General features: G+C 33.5%; 1 protein-coding gene across 1 annotated transcript in view; it reads left to right on the top strand.

The window, feature by feature from the left end:
- The window catches only part of LOC111054562 (cytosolic carboxypeptidase 1), a 151,917-nt gene extending 127,508 nt beyond the window's left edge, over positions 1-24,409 (top strand). The window contains exons 22-26 of the mRNA XM_039420150.1: positions 14,243-14,330; positions 15,147-15,311; positions 16,028-16,204; positions 17,898-18,010; positions 23,815-24,409. Coding sequence (XP_039276084.1) covers positions 14,243-14,330; positions 15,147-15,311; positions 16,028-16,204; positions 17,898-18,010; positions 23,815-23,929 — 658 coding nt within the window. The 3' untranslated portion in view covers positions 23,930-24,409. The remainder of the gene's footprint in view (positions 1-14,242; positions 14,331-15,146; positions 15,312-16,027; positions 16,205-17,897; positions 18,011-23,814) is intronic.
- Positions 24,410-25,389: the final 980 nt, after the last annotated feature.

Genomic DNA, 25,389 nt, shown 5'->3' on the forward strand with positions numbered 1-25,389 from the left:
CGAGCATATCTTTCAACAGGATCTGCTAATTGTTAATAGTCCTGTGCTTGAAAATATTGTATGACTATTTTACATCTATTGTACATCTATTCCAATGCAACAGGTTTCTAATTTTACAGTGAATTCCATTACCAGCACCAGCCAGCACCCTATGAACTGCCATTTCCAAAACTATTGCATTTATGCTCTTCGGTTTGATTACTGTATTGCTAAAATTAGTGCTATTCAATAGTGAATTGTTCAATCTATAAGAATCAAATAATTTGAATTTGATTCAATAATTGGAAAATCATGTAAGTTCTCGATTCCTTCACGCAGGCTCAATCTCTTTCGAGTGAATTGCGCATTACGCTACGTTTTGTTACAGTTGTTGTTGACAGGCTGTCGTTGACAGAAATTGCTCCAAAAAAAGTTCAATCCTAGAAAATGATTGCAAATTATTTACCAAGCTGAATTGACCTTTTCGATGGCAATTCAGTTGGATGGCATCGTAAGGAGATACAGTTAAGTGCAATTCACATAGAGCAGTTGATGCAACAAATCAATGCGTTCTGCTTCAACAAACGACATACAACGGAACAAGATGATGTTGCACGCTATTCAATGTCACCATTGCTCAACAATACATACATGTTTCCCATTCAACCAGTGCTGACGGCTTGAAGTGAATTTCTCTACAGCGATGAAGATCTCCAGGAGGCAGAGGTGACAAAGCATGACCCACATAACTCAGACCAACAACCCCAAGACACCTGTTCTATATCCAATTGCCCCGCCAATTGTCACCGGCTATTTATCGGCCAGTGGGTCTTCAAATTGGAATCCCCAAATGCTCTGTGTTAGACAGCTACTTCCTCCACTGGAGCATTGCTAACAGTGCAGTCGTCACTTAGTTTCTCGGCTCATTGCCTCTTCAGTTGAATCAGTTGTAAAGCATTTACCGCACTTCACTTTTCAAAAAATAGTTCGCCATTAGAACTAGTAGTATTTTTGCTAAAACCTACATCGAAAATATCCTGGTAACACAAAATTTAAGAATTGATTTTTTTTAGCTCTCACTAGGTTTAGTGAGATTCAATGTCTGATAAGGATTGATACTATTATTGTGAGCATTGTTGACATTTTGAAATTGATTTCAGTATAGAGGAGTATTCACTTACTGGTGAGTGACGATCGTTTCGCCATGTTGTAAATATTCACATCATTTCATGTTGCGATATCTTCAGACGGACTGTATAATCTCAATTTCATTCGATGATTCTACATCTTGTTATTAACTAATTAAATGTCAATGTAAGACCGAAAAGGCTTTTCTCAAATTAACATGCGTAAGTTGGAGTACCTAATATGAATGTGATATGCATATACGCCCTAGCATGTGTCGCTGTGTTACAGTGAATGGAGTTGCACTACAATGTACAGTAAAGCATCGATTATTTGGACATTGGTCATCCGGATGGATGACCGGTTATTCGGTATTTTAACCTCTGGACCGTTCATTTTGAATTGAGGTTAAAAACATTTTTGGGCGAATGTCTGTTGTTGTTTACACCTGGATTGTATCTATTATCTATGAATAAATAAATATATGAATATCGCGGGATAATATAATAAAATTGAATGCCGAATTTAATTACACAACATGGTATTTATTTGAACTAGAATGTGAATCAATTTATTTATTTATTTATTTATTTAATCATTCAGAATTACACAACTTACAGAATGAAAGATTGGTGTAGGCTTATACAATTCATAATACAACATGTACTACTAAATACTGTTGGAAGTCCGGATAATCGGTGCTCTACTGTATATCAATCATATAAACATCTTGCAGTTCGATAAAACGTATGTTTCTACACAATCTTACGATTTGAAAAAGTGTGACGACCTTTGTTGCTATACGGAAGAATAGGAAAATCCAAGGAAGGAAATATTTACGGAAGGATGTTGGATGCGTTCAATCGGACCTTGAGAAAAGGAGTTTTATCACTACTGTAATATAGTTTACACCCGTAGCTTGAATTAAGTAATATCCGTCTGATGTAAATATTTCGTATCCATAATCCAATACAATACTAATGTTAAACTATAGCAGTGGCATTCGTAGTAGTATTTGTATTGTTCAGACGCTACTGACTGTAAATTCTATCCAAACTTCATCAATCGTTACACCCTCTAAATTATTCTAAGAAAATTCCATCATATAAATTCATATCATATAACTTCATTGTAGAATTTTCATTAAATGTATTCAGTTGATCTACTCATATTGACTACTTGGTGGAAAGTCGGTCAATGTTAGTTTAGTTAGTGTCTGGTCAACAATAACATAATTGAAAAATACATTAAAATCCACTCTTCCAGTCAGAATACAAAATCATTCATTATTACTCGTATGTTATTATCCAGTGAATAATTTTTAAAATATAAAAATATGGATTCAGTCTCCCTGTCAGAATAGTGAGAAAATCGTAGAATTTATGTCACTTTCAACCACAATCTACTTTCAATTAATGCTTTTTGAAATCTTTCTATAAATAAATTCATTTCTATTAAAGTAAATTACTTTTTTCTATAAATAAGGTTATTATTTCAATAATTGTGTGCCCCTTTTTGAAATGTCTACCGGTAGATAATATCTATCTATGCCCGAATGAAATGATTTCTATTAAAAATATTGTGACATTGTCTCTTCTCGACAGTAGCCTATCACAGATCCCATGGCCAAGACGTGTACTATTGTATCCAATTCCTCTGTCCCTGAACTAGTGAATAGTAAACTTGCAACCACTATAATTTTGAAGTAATTGTATGCAAGTCTATTGTTGAGATACATACTGTGCTAGCACAAGTACTAATGAACTTGGCTAAATTACTTTATGTCGAACCATCTCCTTATATTTTCGAAGTTGAGAATCTAGATTTAACCTTATTTACTTCAATCATATATATTTCTTGAATTTTGAAACACTCATGAAGTGAGAAATGCACTACTATTAGCAGTGACGATCGTTTCGACCTGGCGTACGTCTTTATCAGACTAGTCACTGCTAATAATAGTGCATTTCTCACTTCATGAGTGTTTTGAAATTCAATAAATGTATATGATTGAAGTAAATAAGGTTAATTCTAGAATCTCAACTTCGAAAATATAGATAAGGAGATGGTTCGACATACAGTAATTTAGCCAAGTTCATTAGTACTTGTGATTGTACAGTAAGTATCAACAATAGACTTGCATACAATTACTTCAAAATTATAGTGGTTGCAAGTTTACTATTCACAGTGAAAAAGAGTGGATATGCAACATAGTAATATCGTTGACAACCCTTCCGTAATCAAAGCCAGTTATGTTAATATTAGAATTCAATCTATTTTACTAAAATTTGACAACTTTTATGATTGATAAATATGTCTTTCAATGATAGATAGGTATCTTCTAAAGTTAAGATCTTATTAAATAATTGAGTTTCCATATAGGCTCTGTAGCCTACAACGCATTATATAGTACTAGGAAACGCATTTTATTTAATAGAAAGATCGTTGAATAAAAAATAAAAATATCTTCAATATTCATATTATTTTTCTAAATTATGTCCATTACTATTCATGAATAGTAAATATTTTAGAATAATCTAACTCAATTGATATATTTCTAAAAAAGCTTTGACCTCAAAAATATTATTAATTAATATTAATTAATATTTTTCGACTAGCATTGTTTCAATTTATTGATTCATATTCATGCTTGAAGAGTTAATTCCCAACTTATTTACAAAGAACAGATTTGATAAATATCTATATCAGTTACTCTCCTATTATAGATATTCCTTGTGGTTCGGAAACCACCCAAAGCTATAGGTACACTCATCTATCATTATCATCAGTATTATTACCCACGCACATGCCTAGAGCTAATTCGGGCATCATCTTCAGAAAAAATATATCTATTACCAACAAAACATCTATCACCTCTACGCATATGATGAAAAAAATCACATTGTAATGTTTCAACTCAAAATACGTTTAGTAATAATATTTCACATGCGAAAATTCTTATAGTTATAAGCCTAGTTTCCATTCTGGCAATTCGCATTATCACTACAACACGACGAGCTGTGCTAGCTTGCTGAGCGATTTTTATAACTTTTTGTCTATTGTTTCCATTTTAGCGCAAACTGCATGAGAGTGGGTGTAATGACAACGTAGACGCTAACTTAGCACTACCTCTACTAGAGACCTTCCTCTAGAGACCTCAAACACTATAAAAATTTATAAAAGTAACCAAAACTCACTCTTATTTTTGGGTTTTTCGGAAATCTGATCCACGCATATAGTTTTTGGGGGTGCTGGATCCAAATCTGGAAACAGAATATTTATATTTTTATTTATAAGGAAGTTAGAATTTGAGAGAAAAAGATATGAGTAATGATTTGTGAAATATGAATCTGTTACAAAACCTTGCGCCCAGTGAGTGTAATTCTATACATCCTATACTCATTGCTTGAGTACGATAAAGTGATCAACCTTAATTTTGATGTAGTTTATTATCAAATATTCAGGAAATAACTTCAATTCAAAGTACTTAATAATACCATAGGATAAAAGTACTACTTCAGTACTCAGGGATAATACTGTTGAATAATTTTAATAATACTTCGAAATCATATTAGCCTTCATTATAATTATTATTATATTATACTACTTAATCTTTTCCGTGTTTTTCAATAATGAAGTAGGCCTAGTATTATATTATGTTTAATAATATAACGGAACAGAAATAATATAACCTAGCAGAACCCCGTATGCTAAACTGACATATAATGCCGTAGCTGACATATAACTGAAATACGGTTCACTGTCTCCCTCGACTATTCACACAATTCAACCTGGTTACTATAGCACTAGTTACAATAGCAGTCAGTCAATGCCAAACTAATACTCTTCAAAAAAACTACTAAAACTTCTCTGTTAACTCAGCATTCCTCACAAGTGACATCAAAGTTTCTCATGTAACCAATGCTGACCGTTTGAAGGGAATCTCAGCACAGACCATGACAGCATGCGGCATTGGTTTGCACACAACCCTTTGTGTGTCAGCAATTTACTATTTTCTCACAATTATTTTCATAGTCAAACGATATGATTGCTATTCTGCTTGTCGAGCCACTGATTTACATGAGTCTCTACATAATGTATGCTCTTCGCTCCAGAGCTGCATTGTTGTCTTCTTCCTTGGAAGATTCGTTCACTTCTCGTTATATTTGGGTGGGTGGGTGTGTAATTGAAAAATCTGTGCATTCATTGTGTCTTCGTCTATTCTCCTCAGCCGTTCATTTACTTCGGCCCTGAAATATGCAAACATATTCAGAGTGGTCCTGTGAATGAGTAATTGAGCTTTTATTGTCAAAAAGATGATAGGTATATTTTGTTCACTGATAAACTGATAGACAAACATTCACTGATAAAATAGAAGTTTTATTATTCTGATTCCTTTCTATGATTTCCCACTCATAAGTATGTGGTACTTTACTGATTGAGTTTGCATTTGAATTTGTACTATCTTCAGTACATTTTTTTTCTGAGAATGATATTATCCACGTCAGCTGTAGGCCTATGTCCTATGGTACTAAAAAAAACTTCACAAGATGACTGATCAAAACACTACGTTTCCTTACAAGATCCCAATCTTGAAATACAACTATGTAAGGTTCAATCTGCCCGGACTGAGACAGCCTATAATTGATTCCCAAACCAGGATCCCTTCAATTAAGTTATGTCTCAAACAATCACTTGTTAACGACAAACTGATAACGGGCATCGAATAGAAATCTCATGAACTTCCGAGTATCATAGTGTGATTTATACGCGTATATTATGTGATTCAAACCAAGACCTTGATTTTCAGACCAAAAGCCAACTCACTCTAGTTCTAGTTTGTATGACGCATGAAGTTAAAATATAATATAGAATTTATGAACGTGATAAAGTACACGTTCTTATCTTACACGTTGGAAATTAAATCGCTTAATAAATTCCACGACTATAACTTCCAACTCTCAAATATAATATAGAAAATGAATTCAAGATTAATATATGGATCATGTCATGTATGACAATACTGTCTAACAATAGACAATTGCACTGTATCTATCAAGATCAATATGTAAGCTTTTATTCTATCAAGAATCTTCAAGTTTCAAAATCAATAATAAGGTGAAAGAACAGAAATTAAAATTACAGAATGAAAACAGCTTGAGATGGAAATTGGAAAAAGAATGAGTTTATGTGTATCGAAACAGCCTTGGAACTCGAATTTATTGAAGCCGAAAGTTTTCCCACAGCATTCAGGCGCCTACTCAACCAACCCCTAACATCTCACATTGTTTCTCCTGTTATTCTGGACAATTTTATCAGTTTTCACTCACAAAGTGCACCAAATTGAGTCCGGCCACAACAATGGTGTCCCTTCTGGCCTGTATTTTCTCTGCTGTCCACTCAGTTCGTTATGCGGATGTTTGTGCACTATGTTGTCCATTCAGTTTGATTAGGGTAGGTGAAAGTGAAGAGTGGGTGGTTTGACGTTATCTGGCCATCTCCGCCTCTGCTGGACACCGAAGTGTAGCTGAAAGTGCAACCAGAAAGCCCTAATGCATTGGCTGCAGTCAATCAATCAATCGGTGCCCTAGACCTCACAACATTAATCCCATCTTGACAGTTGTACAATAAGAAGTCCATCCAAACTCTTTGGAGCTTTTTTACAATTTTCTAGAGGTACTCACCTCTATCTCATACATCCTCGCACCCTTTCTTTCTAAATCCCCTAGCTTCATCTTCTTTTCTAATTTAGTTTTCACCCTCTCTCCCTCTAGCTCATCTTTTTTTCTAATTTAGTTCACCCTTTCCGACCCATCGTTTTTCTACCGATTTGAATGGTTCTCATCTTCTTATTAGTTGCCCATACAAAATGACGTCGTAACACATTCTGTGATGGACTGTAGATTGATTAGAAAGATAAATGTGTCAGACGATACTAGATGTCGGACGTGTGTGAATAATTGTTAAAACATATTCCTAAGTTTATGCTGGTTCACCTTGTGAGATCGATTCGGAAATAATCATTTCTATGCCGAGTAGATGAATTGATGTGACAGTTGATCACGGTTAGTGGCTCCCAGCAACCAACAATTTATAATCTGAATGCAGCTGAGCTCAAATTTAGATAACGTTTACAGAATGATACAAAATACTGGAATAATTTTTTTTCCTAAAACGCTTCGTTTACAAGATATTCGCCAATTTGTATTTTTTACAAAATAATTTTTATCTTCAAAGTTTTCCAACCGATCGCTATAAAAAATCGGTAGGTATGTTCAAATAAGAGAGATGAACTGTAGAAAAAATATTCAACTTTGACCAATTTGAAAATTCAAAATGGAGGCCATTTTAAACTTTCAATTCAAAATTGCGGGAGAACGGTGATAGAGAAATTTACAAAGAACAATTTTTTTTGGAAATTTCATTTACAATCAGTCAACACCAAAAAATGACAATCGGACAAAGCAGAGATACAATGAAATGTGTGTTACGAGGCAGCAAAACATTAATTCGTTGTAAATAGCAAGGAAGCCTACCAGTTTGTATTAACATTAAATTGTGATTGTTTATAAACAAACACAAGAAAATCATAATTTGATGTTAATACAGACTGGTAGGCTTTCTTGTTATTTACAAGAAACATCAAATTATGATTTTCATGTGTTTGGATTAGAACAATCATAATTAGCACTTCAATTTTGGGACACTCTGTATAGGCCATGATTTATTTTAAAGCGTGCTTGTACTTCTTGAAAGATTTCCATCTACAAAACTTGTAATTTTGAATAATTTTATCGATACTGTCTTGAAGTGAAATACTAGGATCAATTCTAGCTAATATCTAGGATTTATTCAATAATGCAAATATTTATTCATAAAAATAGAATAAATTACTACATTTTCCAAATAATAAAATCATAAACTTGACTTTTGAGCCATCAGCTGAAAATATTCGTATACTAAAACCGCGTTAACACCTAAGTTAATAACAAAATGTTAATAACTTAATCCTTATAGGTTTTATTAGATTGAACGGAACTTGACAAACACATATGATCATCATGTGTATGATAAGTTATGTTCAATCTAATAGAATCTATAAGGATTAAGTTATTAACATTTTAATAAACTTGACAAACACATATGATCATCATGTGTATGATAAGTTATGTTCAATCTAATAGAATCTATAAGGATTAAGCTATTAACATTTTGTTACTAACTTTGGTGTAAACGTATCTTAATAATTCATCATCAACTGTCGTATAACTTAACAGAAGTGAATTTATATGATTATAATGTAGCAGTATTTATAATTGCATCATGATTTTATAAATCTAATGTTCAATCATAAATACACTATAGCCAGATTTGTTAATGACGAAGAGCTGATTAATAAAAACCAATTTTCTTGATTTCTGGAAGATGAGTTAAATTTTCACAAACCCAGACCCTCTCCAAGGTAAGCTAGTGAATGCTACCACTTGAAAAATGATTTGGAATGGAAATGTAATAGGAGAAGGTTTATTTCAATTGCTTCCTGGCTACTAGCTGGCGCCAGTGATGTCTAATTGTAGGACAATTTAGTTTCGCATGTGCAATTCACTATCACCAACAGGATGCATACAACTATAAATGTTTGGCTAATATAGAAGTATTGTATTGTATGTGGCTCTATTACAGGATGATGCATTCGCTCGCGCGACAATATGATAGTGTCGTGCGACAAAGAACTTAGTCGCGTGCGACAATGTGCCAGACGCGCGAGGGACTGTTGGTGACGATGAGTCACTATGATCGATGACGCCTAACGTCCCTAGGATTGGACGAGGATCACTGGGAGATCACTCTTACAATTCAAAATCAATAATAAGGTGAAAGAACAGAAATTAAAATTACAGAATGAAAACAGCTTGAGATGGAAATTGGAAAAAGAATGAGTTTATGTGTATCGAAACAGCCTTGGAACTCGAATTTATTGAAGCCGAAAGTTTTCCCACAGCATTCAGGCGCCTACTCAACCAACCCCTAACATCTCACATTGTTTCTCCTGTTATTCTGGACAATTTTATCAGTTTTCACTCACAAAGTGCACCAAATTGAGTCCGGCCACAACAATGGTGTCCCTTCTGGCCTGTATTTTCTCTGCTGTCCACTCAGTTCGTTATGCGGATGTTTGTGCACTATGTTGTCCATTCAGTTTGATTAGGGTAGGTGAAAGTGAAGAGTGGGTGGTTTGACGTTATCTGGCCATCTCCGCCTCTGCTGGACACCGAAGTGTAGCTGAAAGTGCAACCAGAAAGCCCTAATGCATTGGCTGCAGTCAATCAATCAATCGGTGCCCTAGACCTCACAACATTAATCCCATCTTGACAGTTGTACAATAAGAAGTCCATCCAAACTCTTTGGAGCTTTTTTACAATTTTCTAGAGGTACTCACCTCTATCTCATACATCCTCGCACCCTTTCTTTCTAAATCCCCTAGCTTCATCTTCTTTCTAATTTAGTTTTCACCCTCTCTCCCTCTAGCTCATCTTTTTTTCTAATTTAGTTCACCCTTTCCGACCCATCGTTTTTCTACCGATTTGAATGGTTCTCATCTTCTTATTAGTTGCCCATACAAAATGACGTCGTAACACATTCTGTGATGGACTGTAGATTGATTAGAAAGATAAATGTGTCAGACGATACTAGATGTCGGACGTGTGTGAATAATTGTTGAAACATATTCCTAAGTTTATGCTGGTTCACCTTGTGAGATCGATTCGGAAATAATCATTTCTATGCCGAGTAGATGAATTGATGTGACAGTTGATCACGGTTAGTGGCTCCCAGCAACCAACATTTTATAATCTGAATACAGCTGAGCTCAAATTTAGAGAACGTTTACAGAATGATACAAAATACTGAAATAATTTTTTTCCTAAAACGCTTCGTTTACAAGATATTCGCCAATTTGTATTTTTTACAAAATAATTTTTATCTTCAAAGTTTTCCAACCGATCGCTATAAAAAATCGGTAGGTATGTTGAAATAAGAGAGATGAACTGTAGAAAAAATATTCAACTTTGACCAATTTGAAAATTCAAAATGGCGGCCATTTTAAACTTTCAATCCAAAATTGCGGGAGAACGGTGATAGATAGAGAAATTTACCAAGAACAAAATTTTTTGGAAATTTCATTTACAATCAGTCAACACCAAAAAATGACAATCGGACAAAGCATAACAGAGATACAATGAGATGTGTGTTACGAGGCAGCAAACATTAATTCGTTGTAAATAGCAAGGAAGCCTAACCAGTTTGTATTAACATTAAATTGTGATTTTTTATACAAGCACAAGAAGATCATAATTTGATGTTAATACAGACTGGTAGGCTTTCTTGCTATTCACAAGAAACATCAAATTATGATTTTCTTGTGTTTGGATTAAAACAATCATAATTGGCACTTCAATTTTGGAACACTCTGTATAGGACATAATTTATTTTAAAGCGTGCTTGTACTTCTTGGAAGATTCCCATCTACAAAACTTAAAATTTTGAATAATTTTATGGATACTGTCTTGAAGTGAAATACTAGGATCAATTCTAACTAATATCTAGGAATTATTAGGAATTTGCATTATTCAATAATGCAAATATTATTTATTCATAAAAATAGAATATATTACTACATTTTCCAAATAATAAAATCATAAACTTGACTTTTGAGCCATCAGCTGAAAATATTCGTATACTAAAACCGCGTTAACACCTAAGTTAATAACAAAATGTTAATAACTTAATCCTTATAGGTTTTATTAGATTGAACGGAACTTGACAAACACATATGATCATCATGTGTATGATAAGTTATGTTCAATCTAATAGAATCTATAAGGATTAAGTTATTAACATTTTAATAAACTTGACAAACACATATGATCATCATGTGTATGATAAGTTATGTTCAATCTAATAGAATCTATAAGGATTAAGCTATTAACATTTTGTTACTAACTTTGGTGTAAACGTATCTTAATAATTCATCATCAACTGTCGTATAACTTAACAGAAGTGAATTTATATGATTATAATGTAGCAGTATTTATAATTGCATCATGATTTTATAAATCTAATGTTCAATCATAAATACACTATAGCCAGATTTGTTAATGACGAAGAGCTGATTAATAAAAACCAATTTCTTGATTTGGAATGGAAATGTAATAGGAGAAGGTTTATTTCAATTGCTTCCTGGCTACTAGCTGGCGCCAGTGATGTCTAATTGTAGGACAATTTAGTTTCGCATGTGCAATTCACTATCACCAACAGGATGCATACAACTATAAATGTTTGGCTAATATAGAAGTATTGTATTGTATGTGGCTCTATTACAGGATGATGCATTCGCTCGCGCGACAATATGATAGTGTCGTGCGACAAAGAACTTAGTCGCGTGCGACAATGTGCCAGACGCGCGAGGGACTGTTGGTGACGATGAGTCACTATGATCGATGACGCCTAACGTCCCTAGGATTGGACGAGGATCACTGGGAGATCACTCTTACAATACAACACCGAACGGGTGTGTGTAGAATAAAAAAGTGAAAGAAAAAGAAAGAGAGGGAAAGAAAAGCGCGCCAGTCGTCTCACGTAGCAATCCAAGTTACAGTCATTGTTCCCCGTTGAAGACAGGATACATCACAGCAACCCCGTTACCCCCACCCCCCTAGTCTACCTTTGCCTCTGATAGTCATAACCATAATTCCTACACATCTACAACTCATCCATTGACATACACTGTATTTATAGTTCCCTTTGAAGTTGTTAGCATTCCTTTTGTAACATCAATACTTGCCATTAATTTGAAGGGTACCTTACCATAGAATCTTGTCAATGGCATTAGCTATGTAACCAAATATTCATAAATTATTGATACAATTTAACATTGAATAAAAATATAACAAATTAATGAATATCGAGTGGCCTGGATGGGGCTCAGGTTATTGAGTGTGTTGAAGCGTCAAAGGTGTTAGAGCTTCCACACCTGATCAATTTCAATTACATTGCATCAGACACGGTTCAAAGACTGTCTCAGGTAACCAAGCCCGACTGTTTTACGTATCATCGTGAATAACCCGAGAAAAATATATCGGCCGGCCAGGAATCGAACCCGGGCCGAATTCAGAGTCTGGGCTCGTATTCCATTAGGCCTAATGGATCGCCAGTGAGGCCCTAATGGTTGCCGTGTGTAAAGCTGGCTGGGTCACCAGTGAGACACCATGAGTGGTGGCCGGGCTGGCGACCCGAGTGAGACACTAGCCGGCCGCCAAAATCTGGTGTCTCGGCTGGCAACACCAGTGTTATGAATTGTAATGAGCACAATATGAACTCATGATTTATCATTTATCAGTCAACTGGAACAATTTGCGTGCTATATCTGTAATTTTTCCATCCATTTAAAGAAGCTGATGCTGTTATTTGGCAGTTGTCACACAGACTGTCAGACAGACAGGCTTTATGCGCCGACACATGATTTCAGCTGATTTTATAAGTTCTATATTAACTCGCTTCCGTTAACGTCTGTCTGCCTGTCTGTAAAACACACTTAATTAATACTACTTGTGATAGCAGTTGCTATGACAATTTGTTTTGTTCAAAGTGTTTTAAAATGTGAGTAGAAGCTAATGTTAAGCTGGGCGTACACCGGTTAGTCAAGACAAGTCTAGTCACGTTTAGTCACAATACTTCACATAGCTGCTTTTGACGCAACTCACACTGATTAGGCTAGGCACACACCAGTTAGTCAAGACAAGATAAGACATGATCAAATACCTTCAGTCACAATACTTAACATAGTTGCTTATGAAGACATGTCTAATTGCAATGACTAATCAGTGTGAGTTGCGTCATAAGCAACTATGTGAAGTATTGTGTCTGAGCATGTCTTGTCTTGACTAACTTGTGTGCGCCTAGCCTTAGTCATTGCAATTAGACATGTCTCCATAAGCAACTATGTGAAGTATTGTGACTTAACCTGACTAAACGTGACTAGTCTTGTCTTGACTAACCGGTGTAGGCCTACGCCCAGCCTTAATGTCCACTAACACTTGATTATTCAATGTATAGGTACCCTACTCATTCATTTCATTTTTGTATAATTCATTAGTACCTTTAAATGTTGAGATCATTGAAACGGTTTGAGAAATCGATGTGCGGGTTTCGCCGTTTATTTTCCTTTGAAATTCTGTATAGAAATAATGTATCACATTCCCACCTTCCACCTTCCCATTTGAAGAAATTAAGTTGGATTCAAAATGAAGTTGAATACATATGACGGATCCAAGATGGCAAACAAAAGTTTTGAAGCGACAGAAAGTTTTTTCAATTGGAATAGGATTCCCATGGAAGCAACTAATGTAATATCATACCTGTAAAAGATATATTTAGCTGTTTCCATAATAATTCTCACCAACTCTGTATAATTACAAGTTGCGGATCTCGGATATCAATACAACAATTCGTGTGCGAGTTCTTCAACCCAGGGGGTCTCTAGTATGTATAGTTCTCTAGTATCCATTGACTGCACACCATATATATAAATATGTTAGTCATCATCCTCTGATCAAGAGTCCCAGTCACGTGTTGTCGGGTTGTAGTCTGTCCTATTGTAATAAGTCCGGGACTTTTCTTCTCATCTACACCCTCAACATGCCTGCGTTGATTGACAGGAAGCAGCTGCCACCTCTCAGTGTAATCGACTGCACGCGTCCATTCAATTGCTATCAATGTAACTTGCCATTACTATCAACTTCAACCACCCAAGCCCAACTCAACAATAAATTTCTACTCTGCTGGACAGAAACAGTCTTATTGGTTTTCTAGGGAAAAATCGCTCATTGATCAATCAGATTCAAAATATCGTAAATGAGTGACCAGAAAGATAATAATATTTCATCAAATCCTAAAATTCCTATACGATGTTTGGAATATTGTCTGAAATAAGGAAGACGATAAGTTCTGTGCTTATTCCATATCATGCTGATTTGATGTGAAAAATTTGGGTGTAAAAGTTCATTAAAAAAAATGGAAATTTTTCGTTCTTATTTGTATATTTATATTAATGCTCTCTCAATCTTTCTTTCTGTTACAGTTATAGATGTGGTCTATCTGATGAGGATCTGAATCGTAAGTGGAATAACCCAGACCCGAAAAGGCATTCTGTGATTTATCATACTAAAGTAAGTTCTGATTTTTCATTGGGGTTTCTCATAGAATTTCATAGTTTCCGTTCAATTATTAACCCAGTCAATGAAGACAAAAAAAAACAGGGAATAGCTGGATTTTAAATTAGGTGCATAAATGAGGGAAAAGCTGGATTTTTGCAGGGTTTTAGTAATACTTAGCTCAGGAGCTAGAATGACATCATAAAAAATCATAACTTTATGACTAGTTATTATTATAAGAGTTTTAAATAATCGTAACTAGATCATAAATTACGTTTCTAAGAAATTTTGTATCGAAACTTTTACCGAAAAAGTGTAACTGAAAATGGATGGCTAGAAAAAAATCGCTCTAAAAATGTTTTTGGAAAAGTGCATTCTTGTTGGTTAAAATTATGTTTTTGTTGGAAATTACTACCTTTGTAGAACAGTTCATTGTGATTCGAGTCTTGTTTAATAGAGGTTTCTATTATTGATGGTAATCATGGCCGTTTTAACAAACGCTATATCCGCCATTCTTAAACGGCCATTACGCGGCCCAGTCGCGATCCCCAAAGGCGCATCATGTGGTTCGGATATCTTGAGGTACCCTAGAATCATAATATTTGGCGATGTTCCATCTTCACAAACTTGCCCACGAAACCCTGTTTTGTGACATAAGAAGCACAAAATAAGAAACACAAAACAAAGAATTGATATGTTGAATTCCCCCACAAGACTATTAATTTGTATGTGAGGAGGAATAATGATCTTGAAACTGTCTTTGAATAAGGATGACAATCAACTGGTTCGTTGAATGATTGATTACATATTGATTTATCATTTTATTTGCAGGGTCTGATCGAATACAGTTGTCGACTACTGAAGAAAGTTCCATTTGTGTATTGCGACTACCATGGTCACTCTCGTCGCAAAAACGTGTTTCTATTTGGGTGTTCCCCGGCACAGAGTTGGCTCAGCTCCGATAAAGAACTACCCGAATCTCCCATCGATGTGACGGTAAGTCAAAATAAAACAGACAATTTTCATAAAACTTAGTATTGTTTTATGTGTATTGTGTTACGTTTAATGTACACTTTATTTATATTTCATGTCAATCTTATACAATGTGATTTGTCACATAAAATAAATAATCTTGAACCTTGTATGTGGGCAGACCTCTAAAATTTCAACCGTTTAAGTTCAACCTGGTTGTTAGTTATTCATACTTCCTCCAGTTTTCAGTTATTAAGTTTTCCAATCATTCCTCTCCTCACCTATCCTTTCCTCTCATCTCATCAACTCTCCTTACTCCACCAATCCTCACCTTTCTACCCCTCTCCTCTTATTCCATTATTCCATCTCCTCTCTTCCCTCCTCTTCTTCTCTTCTCTTTTCTCCTCTTCTTCATCTTCTTCCACTTCTTTTTCTTCGGCACCGTTGACGCCGGTGTTCAACCTAGTTATTAGTTATTTAGACTACCTCCAGAAGTTGTTGTTATTAATCTCAGTGCTTCTATCTAATAATATCATTGAATAGATTGCCTGCACTGATGAATGGTTGTGTGTAAATGATGCCAACTCTGTTGTCGTTAGTGGCGCCGATCTTAAACCTAGTTGCTAGTTATTTAGACTACATTTTGTTGTTAGTTGTTTAGCTCAGTGCTTCTATGTATTTTAATGGTATTCTATGTATTTAGTTGATATTGTCTTTACATTGAGTTGATTTGTGTGTAGATGTTGCCAGCCCTGCTGTCATCGGTGGCGCCGGCCTTCGATTTGTCTCAATGCAGCTTCGTGGTGGAGCAGGGCAAGGAGGCGACGGCACGCATCTCCGTTTGGCGACAGTTCGGTGTGCAGCGCAGCTACACCATGGAGAGCAGCTATTGTGGATTCGATGTCGGCCTCTACAAGGTAACCTAACCTCACATTCATCATCCATTTAAACAACAATCAGTGTTGGTGAAAATTATCGAAACAGCTAAATATCGAATTATTATTAAACGAAAATCCCAATTAAATGATGTAAATCACCCCGAAGACTTCTGCTACTGCAAATATTGACAACAGGGTAAACAGCTTGAATAAAACTCGATGAGCGTTACTATATAAAAATTATTTCTCAGCCTGGGAAATACCGCTGATTTATCATCTATTCTACCCATCAGCTAATGCTGATTTAATTTGGATAGTCGTTTAATAATAATTATTCATTAATTGGCATTTGAACAAATGTAACTTCCAACTTATTTCCATCTGTAGCTGAATATCTCTTCTACAAGGGCAATTCGACAATAGTTCTGATTGGTTGGATCCGCTATTCGAATTGAAAAAAAAACTACTTTTCTGTCACTTCAGAATTTTGGTCCGTCATCTTGGAACCACCATTCTAATTCCAACTCTTTTTAATTTAACTCCAACATTTTTTAAATGGGCAGGTTTCATATGATACATGATTTCGATACTGAATTTCAAGAGAAAATGATTGACCAAAACCGCATATCAATATCTCAAACCGTAACAAAGTTATTCACATCTAAAATTACATACCAATTAATCACAAAAAAATGAAACAAATTAGTATAAGTTACATAAGAATCTAATAGGGCAAACTTTTCTGATCAAAGTGTTGAATATGTTTTTAGATGTTAGGCTTACTTTAAGTGTTCACTAATACTCGAAAAAGTGAAATTTGATAGTTTAGAAATTTTCATTCAATTTTCTATTCACTTTCTGTATGAGTTATGAGTATTTTTCAATGTGAATAACTTTAAAATGGTTTGAGATCACCAATGTTTGGTTTCCGCCATTCATTTCTCTCGAAATCATGTATGTAGAGTCATAGACTGACTCTCCTCGAAAAGGGACCATATTATTCTGGACTCAAGTGTTTCAATTGTATTCCAGAGTCTATTAGGTTGTGTAGCAGCTTTAAATTATTTCTATCAAAGTTAACTAGGACACTGGTAGAGGCTTGTCCTTATACCATTGAGGAGTGCTAAAGTGCATTTATATGACTCCGTCCTTTGGTAGAGAGTTAGTGGGAAGGATACTTCGAATATTCTTTCCGAAGAATGGACATTGATATGTCCAAAGCTCCGCCAATTTATGTAGATGCATAACAATATTATCTATTTTATCTATAGTTATTACAAATTGCTTTTTTTAATATCATATACAGCTCAATAATTATTTTCTTAATTTATATTTTGTAAATTCATCTATAATTTTGCTGTATTGTAAGCTATTGTATATAAGTATATAAGCCAGTATATATTGTAATCTACATAAATAAAGTACTCAATCAATCCTTAAACAGACATGTTGCGTGCCACTTGAGTACTGCTCAACATTTGTGGCTTCACACAACAGAAATAATAATAATAGGCCTAATATCATATGGCCACTTTCCCATTTAAAAATTCAGTTTGATTCAGAATGTTATCTGTCTGGAGGCACACCGCCTCCCTAAAATGCCTATAACATCCTATAGAATAGTAAATATAACAAGTAGCCCTAAAATACTTGATTGGTAAATGTAACAATTTTTTTATGATTGAAATAAGATTTTTTAAATAATCCCAATTATTTGTTGTTGATTTTTTAGGGTAACCATATGACCATCCCAATTCTAGAAGAAATGGGAAGAACTTTTTGTGTAGCACTGCTGTACCTGAGTGATGGCAATTGGCTCGGTGATAACCTCGACTCAGAAGCCAAGTGAGTAGTAAATATTCTCTTTATTTTTGTTTCTCAACTGGATAATAAATGATAAAATATTATTTAAAAATAACTGACAATAACATAATTATATTTTTTGGAATATTGACATTTTGGAATCAATCTACTGAATCTACAACTATATATTCCTTCTTTTCGCTAAGCCTGCCTGTCTATACCATGCTAATATAGCAAGGTATAATGTAAGATAATTCAATTTACGATAATATAAGATAATTTAATATAATATAATATAAGGTAGAACTTTGTGTTCAAAACAATTGATAAATTGATATCATCATTCCTCAATGTATTTGTTTCTATGCCTCGTTGATTAGAATACTCAAGAAATATTTAATAAAAACCTATCGATAATGAATATTATTTATAATATTTATAGAAGTAAAGATTTTTAATGGGCATTTTCAACAATGATTAAATTTGGGATTAAAATTTCCCCAATCCTGAGGATTTGCTGAAATATATGAAATGTAGTGTAAGTATGATGATTATTCTATTCGGAAGCCGCTTGAGACAATATTATAAGACCATAGGATAGTCATCAAATTCGCCTTTAGACAATATTTGCGATTTCAAATTATCAAAAATGCAGTGCAGGCTGAGTCTTATTGACTTTCTGATTCCAGTTCAAAATAGAATTTCAACTTCGTCTTTCACCTATTATGGCTGGAATTGGTATTAATTTGCAGTCTTTCTAGGCAAATCATCAACCGTTGTGATGAATTTAACTCCACACTGATCCTCAGGTTGTTATAATTTTCCAAAGATTGACATCTCGGGATCAATCTACTGAATATGAAAATATATTCCTTCTTTTTTCTTACCATGTCCTATTAATTAGTTTTGAAGTAAAAATTGGACTTTAAAGTGTAAAGTTAAATCATAACCTCATTCTTCTTTTGAAAATTTTATGCATCAAAATTTGGGTTTGGGAGAAAACTGTTTTGAACTATGCATGTTGTCTTTTCCCAATTATATTATATTGTAATAATGATTTGTGATTGTGAATGGAATAAAATAAATAAATGTCTGTCTGTACAATATTAAAGGAATTGTTTTATTCCTTATATTAATTCTATTGCTATCAGTTTTAAATTTATCATTTTATTGTATTTTTCCGTTTTTCTGGCTTTAAAATTTTAATAATACAAAACCATGGCTGTATTTCCAGCACTTTCAAATCTACACATTTGATCATCCCTTTTTTTGTTGTACTGGTTGTAGATGCCATTATTTCTTTCCAATTAATTGAAATTCATATGTTACTGTTATATTAATATAAAATATTATGCTTATTTAATGTAGTATGAAGTTTATGCTAATATCCTATGTAATGATTATATTAATTAAATATTGTGAACTCAACTGTACCCTTTAACACTTTATAAGAGACATTGGCTGATAAGTTATTACTAAGCAATTCTGTGAGAATTTCGCCAAAGAGTACAATACTCAATCGACCTCTCCATTTCAAAAAAATGACATTTTCTCACCTAATTATCGAATATGACTAGGAAATAGCCTATATTGATATTTCATTTGCTTATTGGAACTTTTAATATAAAAAACTAGCAATGATATTGATAGCAGAAATCAAGTATTGAAGTATTTCAATATAAATTAAAATCACATTAACATAAGTTTGATTTAGTGCATTTCCGATTTCGTTTCCAGGACAAGCTTGCATGTTAATCTATGACATGACACACACACCAAATTGTAAATTACCCTACATAAGTCATTCATTAGAGGCAACAGAGCTATTCGTTGTTCATCGTTCACAACATAGAACACAAATTAATTAGTGATCATACTATTGGCCGGGACAAGTGTAGGCCTACAATTTGCCATCAGTTGACACGAGTGAAGGCTGCTACAAAGCTAGCAGGTGAAGGTGATGTTGATTTAATGGCATCATGTTTATGTTCAATTCGGCTTTGTTTGTTGAGAAACATCATACACAATTGATGAAACCAATATTCTTAACATGAGCATCTGGCTGGCATTGGTTCATACAATACTGTCATTACATTAACATTCAAACTTTATTTTCTTGAGTTTTGCTTTCAACTTATCAATTTTCGCTTAAACCTCTCCAATTTTGTCCATAAATTTAAGCTGAGAAGTCTTGTATTGAAAAACAAAAATACTAACGACAAGTAATTTTTTTATAAATAAAGGAAAAATATGGTTTTAGCCTACTATGGTACACAGTTTCAGTCCATCAATGATTTCAGGTGCCATTCTTATATAACTGGTGTTATAAGAAATACTATCAGAGGAAGCTTGAAACTAGAATCTTTAATACCAACTGAAGATGCTTGCTTACAAAATTTTAAGCGAACATATTTACAGGTTCAAACGTGGTTAGGACAGAATCTAGACCCTACCCAATGGGGTTGGGAAATGAAAAACTCTTTACTGCTTCCAATTCCAATGGAAAAAGCTGCAGCTCCTGATGAACTACTGAGAACTTTATTTTGCAATTGTGAGACAGGATGTGGATCCAGATGGGGTGTAGAAAGGAGGTGTACACTGTTCACCAGCTTGCTTAAATGCAGAGAATTTGGTTGTACAAACAATCCACAACCAATCCTCAACAACAACGCTGACATTCTAGAACAACAATTAGCAACTACTATGGGAGAGGATAATACTGTTTGAATATTTTAAATAATGTAACTTTTTAAACAATTTAAAAAAATTGTAAAATATTTTATTTATTAATAAAGTGTACTTTGGTTTCATTAATTATTGTTTCAAATTATTTTTATATCGTTACCCTTTAAAATAAAAAAAAATTCATGAAAATCGAATGCAATTTAGCACTTTTGCCCTTAAGGGTTGCCCTTCGACCCATAAAATTGCAGGGAAAATTAAATTTATAAAATTTGTGTTCTAATTCTTTAAGTTTCTTACCATGTCCTATTAATTAGTTTTGAAGTAAAAATTGGACTTTAAAGTGTAAAGTTAAATCATAACCTCATTCTTCTTTTGAAAATTTTATGCATCAAAATTTGGGTTTGGGAGAAAACTGTTTTGAACTATGCATGTTGTCTTTTCCCAATTATATTATATTGTAATAATGATTTGTGATTGTCAATGGAATAAATAAATAAATGTCTGTACAATATTAAAGGAATTATTTTATTCCTTATATTAATTCTATTGCTATCAGTTTTAAATTTATCATTTTATTGTATTTTTCTGGCTTTAAAATTTTAATAATACAAAACCATGGCTGTATTTCCAGCACTTTCAAATCTACACATTTGATCATCCCTTTTTTTGTTGTACTGGTTGTAGATGCCATTATTTCTTTCCAATTGATTGAAATTCATATGTTACTGTTATATTAATATAAAATATTATGCTTATTTAATGTAGTATGAAGTTTATGCTAATATCCTATGTAATGATTATATTTAATTAAATATTGTGAACTCAACTGTACCCTTTAACACTTTATAAGAGACATTGGCTGATAAGTTATTACTAAGCAATTCTGTGAGAATTTCGCCAAAGAGTACAATACTCAATCGACCTCTCCATTTCAAAAAAATGACATTTTCTCACCTAATTATCGAATATGACTAGGAAATAGCCTATATTGATATTTCATTTGCTTATTGGAACTTTTAATATAAAAAACTAGCAATGATATTGATAGCAGAAATCAAGTATTGAAGTATTTCAATATAAATTAAAATCACATTAACATAAGTTTGATTTAGTGCATTTCCGATTTCGTTTCCAGGACAAGCTTGCATGTTAATCTATGACATGACACACACACCAAATTGTAAATTACCCTACATAAGTCATTCATTAGAGGCAACAGAGCTATTCGTTGTTCATCGTTCACAACATAGAACACAAATTAATTAGTGATCATACTATTGGCCGGGACAAGTGTAGGCCTACAATTTGCCATCAGTTGACACGAGTGAAGGCTGCTACAAAGCTAGCAGGTGAAGGTGATGTTGATTTAATGGCATCATGTTTATGTTCAATTCGGCTTTGTTTGTTGAGAAACATCATACACAATTGATGAAACCAATATTCTTAACATGAGCATCTGGCTGGCATTGGTTTATACAATACTGTCATCACATTAACATTCAAACTTTCTTTTCTCCAGTTTTGCTTTCAACTTTTCAATTTTCGCTTAAACCTCCCCCTATTTTCCGTCCATGTTTAGTCTCTCTGAGTACTCTCTACTCTTATGAGTAGACTCGTAGTCTACTAACAAAATCAATCCTGCTAACAAAATAGGATTCTGTTTTGTTCTATTACCAAATTATTTTTATACAAGTTACAATTCCTTTTAACCAGATCTCGTTTGAAGGAGTGTCGTAAATCATTGCATGCATTTTTCAACCAGTTATACTACCCAGTTCTACATTCATGAAAATAATGGACTTGTCAATAATAATTCAACTTTGATAAGTCAAGAGAAATTTAATCAGAAACAAATCACATGGAGAGAAATGTAATCGATAGTACCAGAAGTTTGGAGAATTTGGAATAGTTACACACTCATTTTTAAAAACTAGCTAGTCAACAACTCAGTTCTGCTTTGTACATCTAACGGCTCAATTTCCGCTTTCCTAATGAATTCCTGCTCTGTTTGGAAAAAATAAGATTCCCTTGGCTCTAATGGGAGAATTCATATATTGGCAGACTGGAAATATGGAAACACTCTCATAAGAACCTATAGAAGGCTATTCTATTCCTGCCAAACAGAGCAGAAATAAATTGAAAAACTGGATTCACACTTCTGTTTACATTAAATCAATTGAAATAGAATTCAATTTTAGATACAGTAATTTAAAAGCATCCATTGTCAAATTCATTGAATCTCATGTATGAAATTGAATTATGTGTTTGAACTTCTATAGGTAGCTGTCGATGTTCAAATTTATTATTTATTATTATTATTAGCCGTCGAGCTCCCGAAATGTAAGGTGCCGAGTATGATTCATGATTGTTGATCAGACTTGGTATTTTTCTTGTTTTTCCACCAGCTTTTAATTTTTTTAAAACATTTTCGAGAAAATTCAGCTATTCTTTCTTCACTCCATCTTGTTATAACACTGTAATAATTCCCCATTCATTTACTTTTGCTCTAAACCTACATAATATTTGGACAATTTAAGACAAAATTAGGAAATTGAAGAAGTTTTGGGCAATAGCCTGTTTTTTTCCGAGTACTGTATTGTTTACTCTATCCAATAAATAAATAAATAAAACTATTTTGATTGGTAATTTCATTATCAGTTATTTTTGCAAATACTGTATTTATTTTTGCAATAAATACTATATATTTTTAACGTCTTCAATCCATCCCCCTCAATTGACAAGCAAAGCTACATATTCTACTATCTTTTTAATAATTCTATGATTGGGAAGCCTCATGATATGACCAAAGATTTTAAGACGTCTTTTCCTCAAATATGTTCTTTTCCATCAAACTTATATTTATAATTAGCTGTGTTTATTCTAATTATACATTGTGGCGAGGTGGGACCTTCCCTACCAGCAATGAATGAGCCATTCGCATTTCTTTTTTTTTATTCTAGTTTTTTTCTCAAGCTTGGCATTGCTGAAAATTATGTTAAACATTGTATTTGTAATCTAATACTGTGTGATACACTCGTTTCTCACCCATATTATTCTATTATTCTACACATTAAATTTTCGATAACAAATTATTATGTAATAGTGGTCTACTAATAATTTAGTATTTATTAATAATTGTAGTTGATTGTAATTGTTTGCAGGTTACTGTCAACGATCTCATTGAAGGAGTCAAGCGAGCCTCGATCGTGCGTCGATGATTTCTATATTGAGTCCAGTGATTCAGACTTTAGTGATAATGAAGTGGATAAAAAGTGATGTATTAGTCAACTGATAATGGCATTGAATATGGATACCGGTAGGCCTAATCATTCTTTGGATTTATGAATGACCTTACACAATATACTACTCGTAGATAATTGAACTAAAGTATAGTTTTTCGACTACTAATAGATATTGATTCTAATACAAATTCTCGTTATTTTTAGCCATTAAATGTTATACAACTCTCTTGAATGAAAAGTGTCATTAGAAGCAACTATAAATTGTTAAATTATAATGCAATGAGATGAGAATGTAATATTTAGTTGGAATTGAAATTGAATAATGCACTCACCAAAGATCCCCTGTTTTCAATAAATTTTTGTTCACTTAATAAATGCATTATTAAATTATTCAATGTCATCATTTAATGTACGGTACTCTGTAAAATTTCGTGTAGTTACGTGTATATATGGTAATTATTTATTTTTAGATCATGGTAATAATTGTCATTAAAAAATAACTCATTTCCAACAAGTGTATCTATCTTATTGTATCTTGCCTGGGAACCTAAAAACCATCAACCTATCAATGAACAATTTCAACATTTGAATGCATACTGGTAAGTTTTCTATCAATAAGCTTCTATTATTAACATCGGTAGAACGCATTGTTTCCAAGATACCCCACTCTTTAGCATAAGGCTAAACTCTTTAGCTAAGGCTTTAGCATAAGGACTTTTGATATATTCACCACCTAACTAGACCCAACAAAGCTGCAAAGTCAAAGTTCTAAACATTCACTTTATGAATAAATTCCTTTGTCAATAATTGATATGTTGTTGAAAAACTGAAGAATTCACTCTTAAACAAGCTGCAACAGTCGTAGGTAAATGGATAAAATAGTGAAATTATACATCAAATAGAAGAGCATCTAATGTTCTATAATCTCATAATTATTAACATTGATAATTTTCCCTACGAAAATGCATAAAATAGCTAAATGTGCGTACAGATATACGTGCCGCGAACATGAGCAATTCACTTTTAATCAGCTGACTATATCTGTATTTTTACAGAAACGATAAGATACAGATATAAAAAGCTTGGCATCAGCTGATTAAAAGTGAATTTCTCATGTTCGCGGCGCGTAAATCTGTACGCACCTTAATAGATGCATCAAATTGAAGGGAATCTAATGCTCTATAATCTCATAATTAACATAGATATTTTTCATTATTAATTGAAAAGTTGGAAGTCCAAAAGTAGCAAAAATGGAGGCAAACGGGTTTTTCTCAAGAACTCACAACTTTGAGAGCGGTTAACTCGAAAACTATGGAAGATACGAAAAAGTTGCCACACGAATGTTTTAGGAAACATTGTAGGACTTGAAGCGCCAGCATGACAACTTGTTCCTCGATATCATAAATAGGAAAAATAAGCATGAATCGTGATTCTCCATGGAAATTTAGGATAGTGATGTTAGATGGCCCGCAAATTGCGGATTATTGCGAAAGA

Source organism: Nilaparvata lugens, chromosome 2 (assembly GCF_014356525.2).
Source record: "Nilaparvata lugens isolate BPH chromosome 2, ASM1435652v1, whole genome shotgun sequence".
Lineage (NCBI taxonomy): Eukaryota > Metazoa > Arthropoda > Insecta > Hemiptera > Delphacidae > Nilaparvata > Nilaparvata lugens.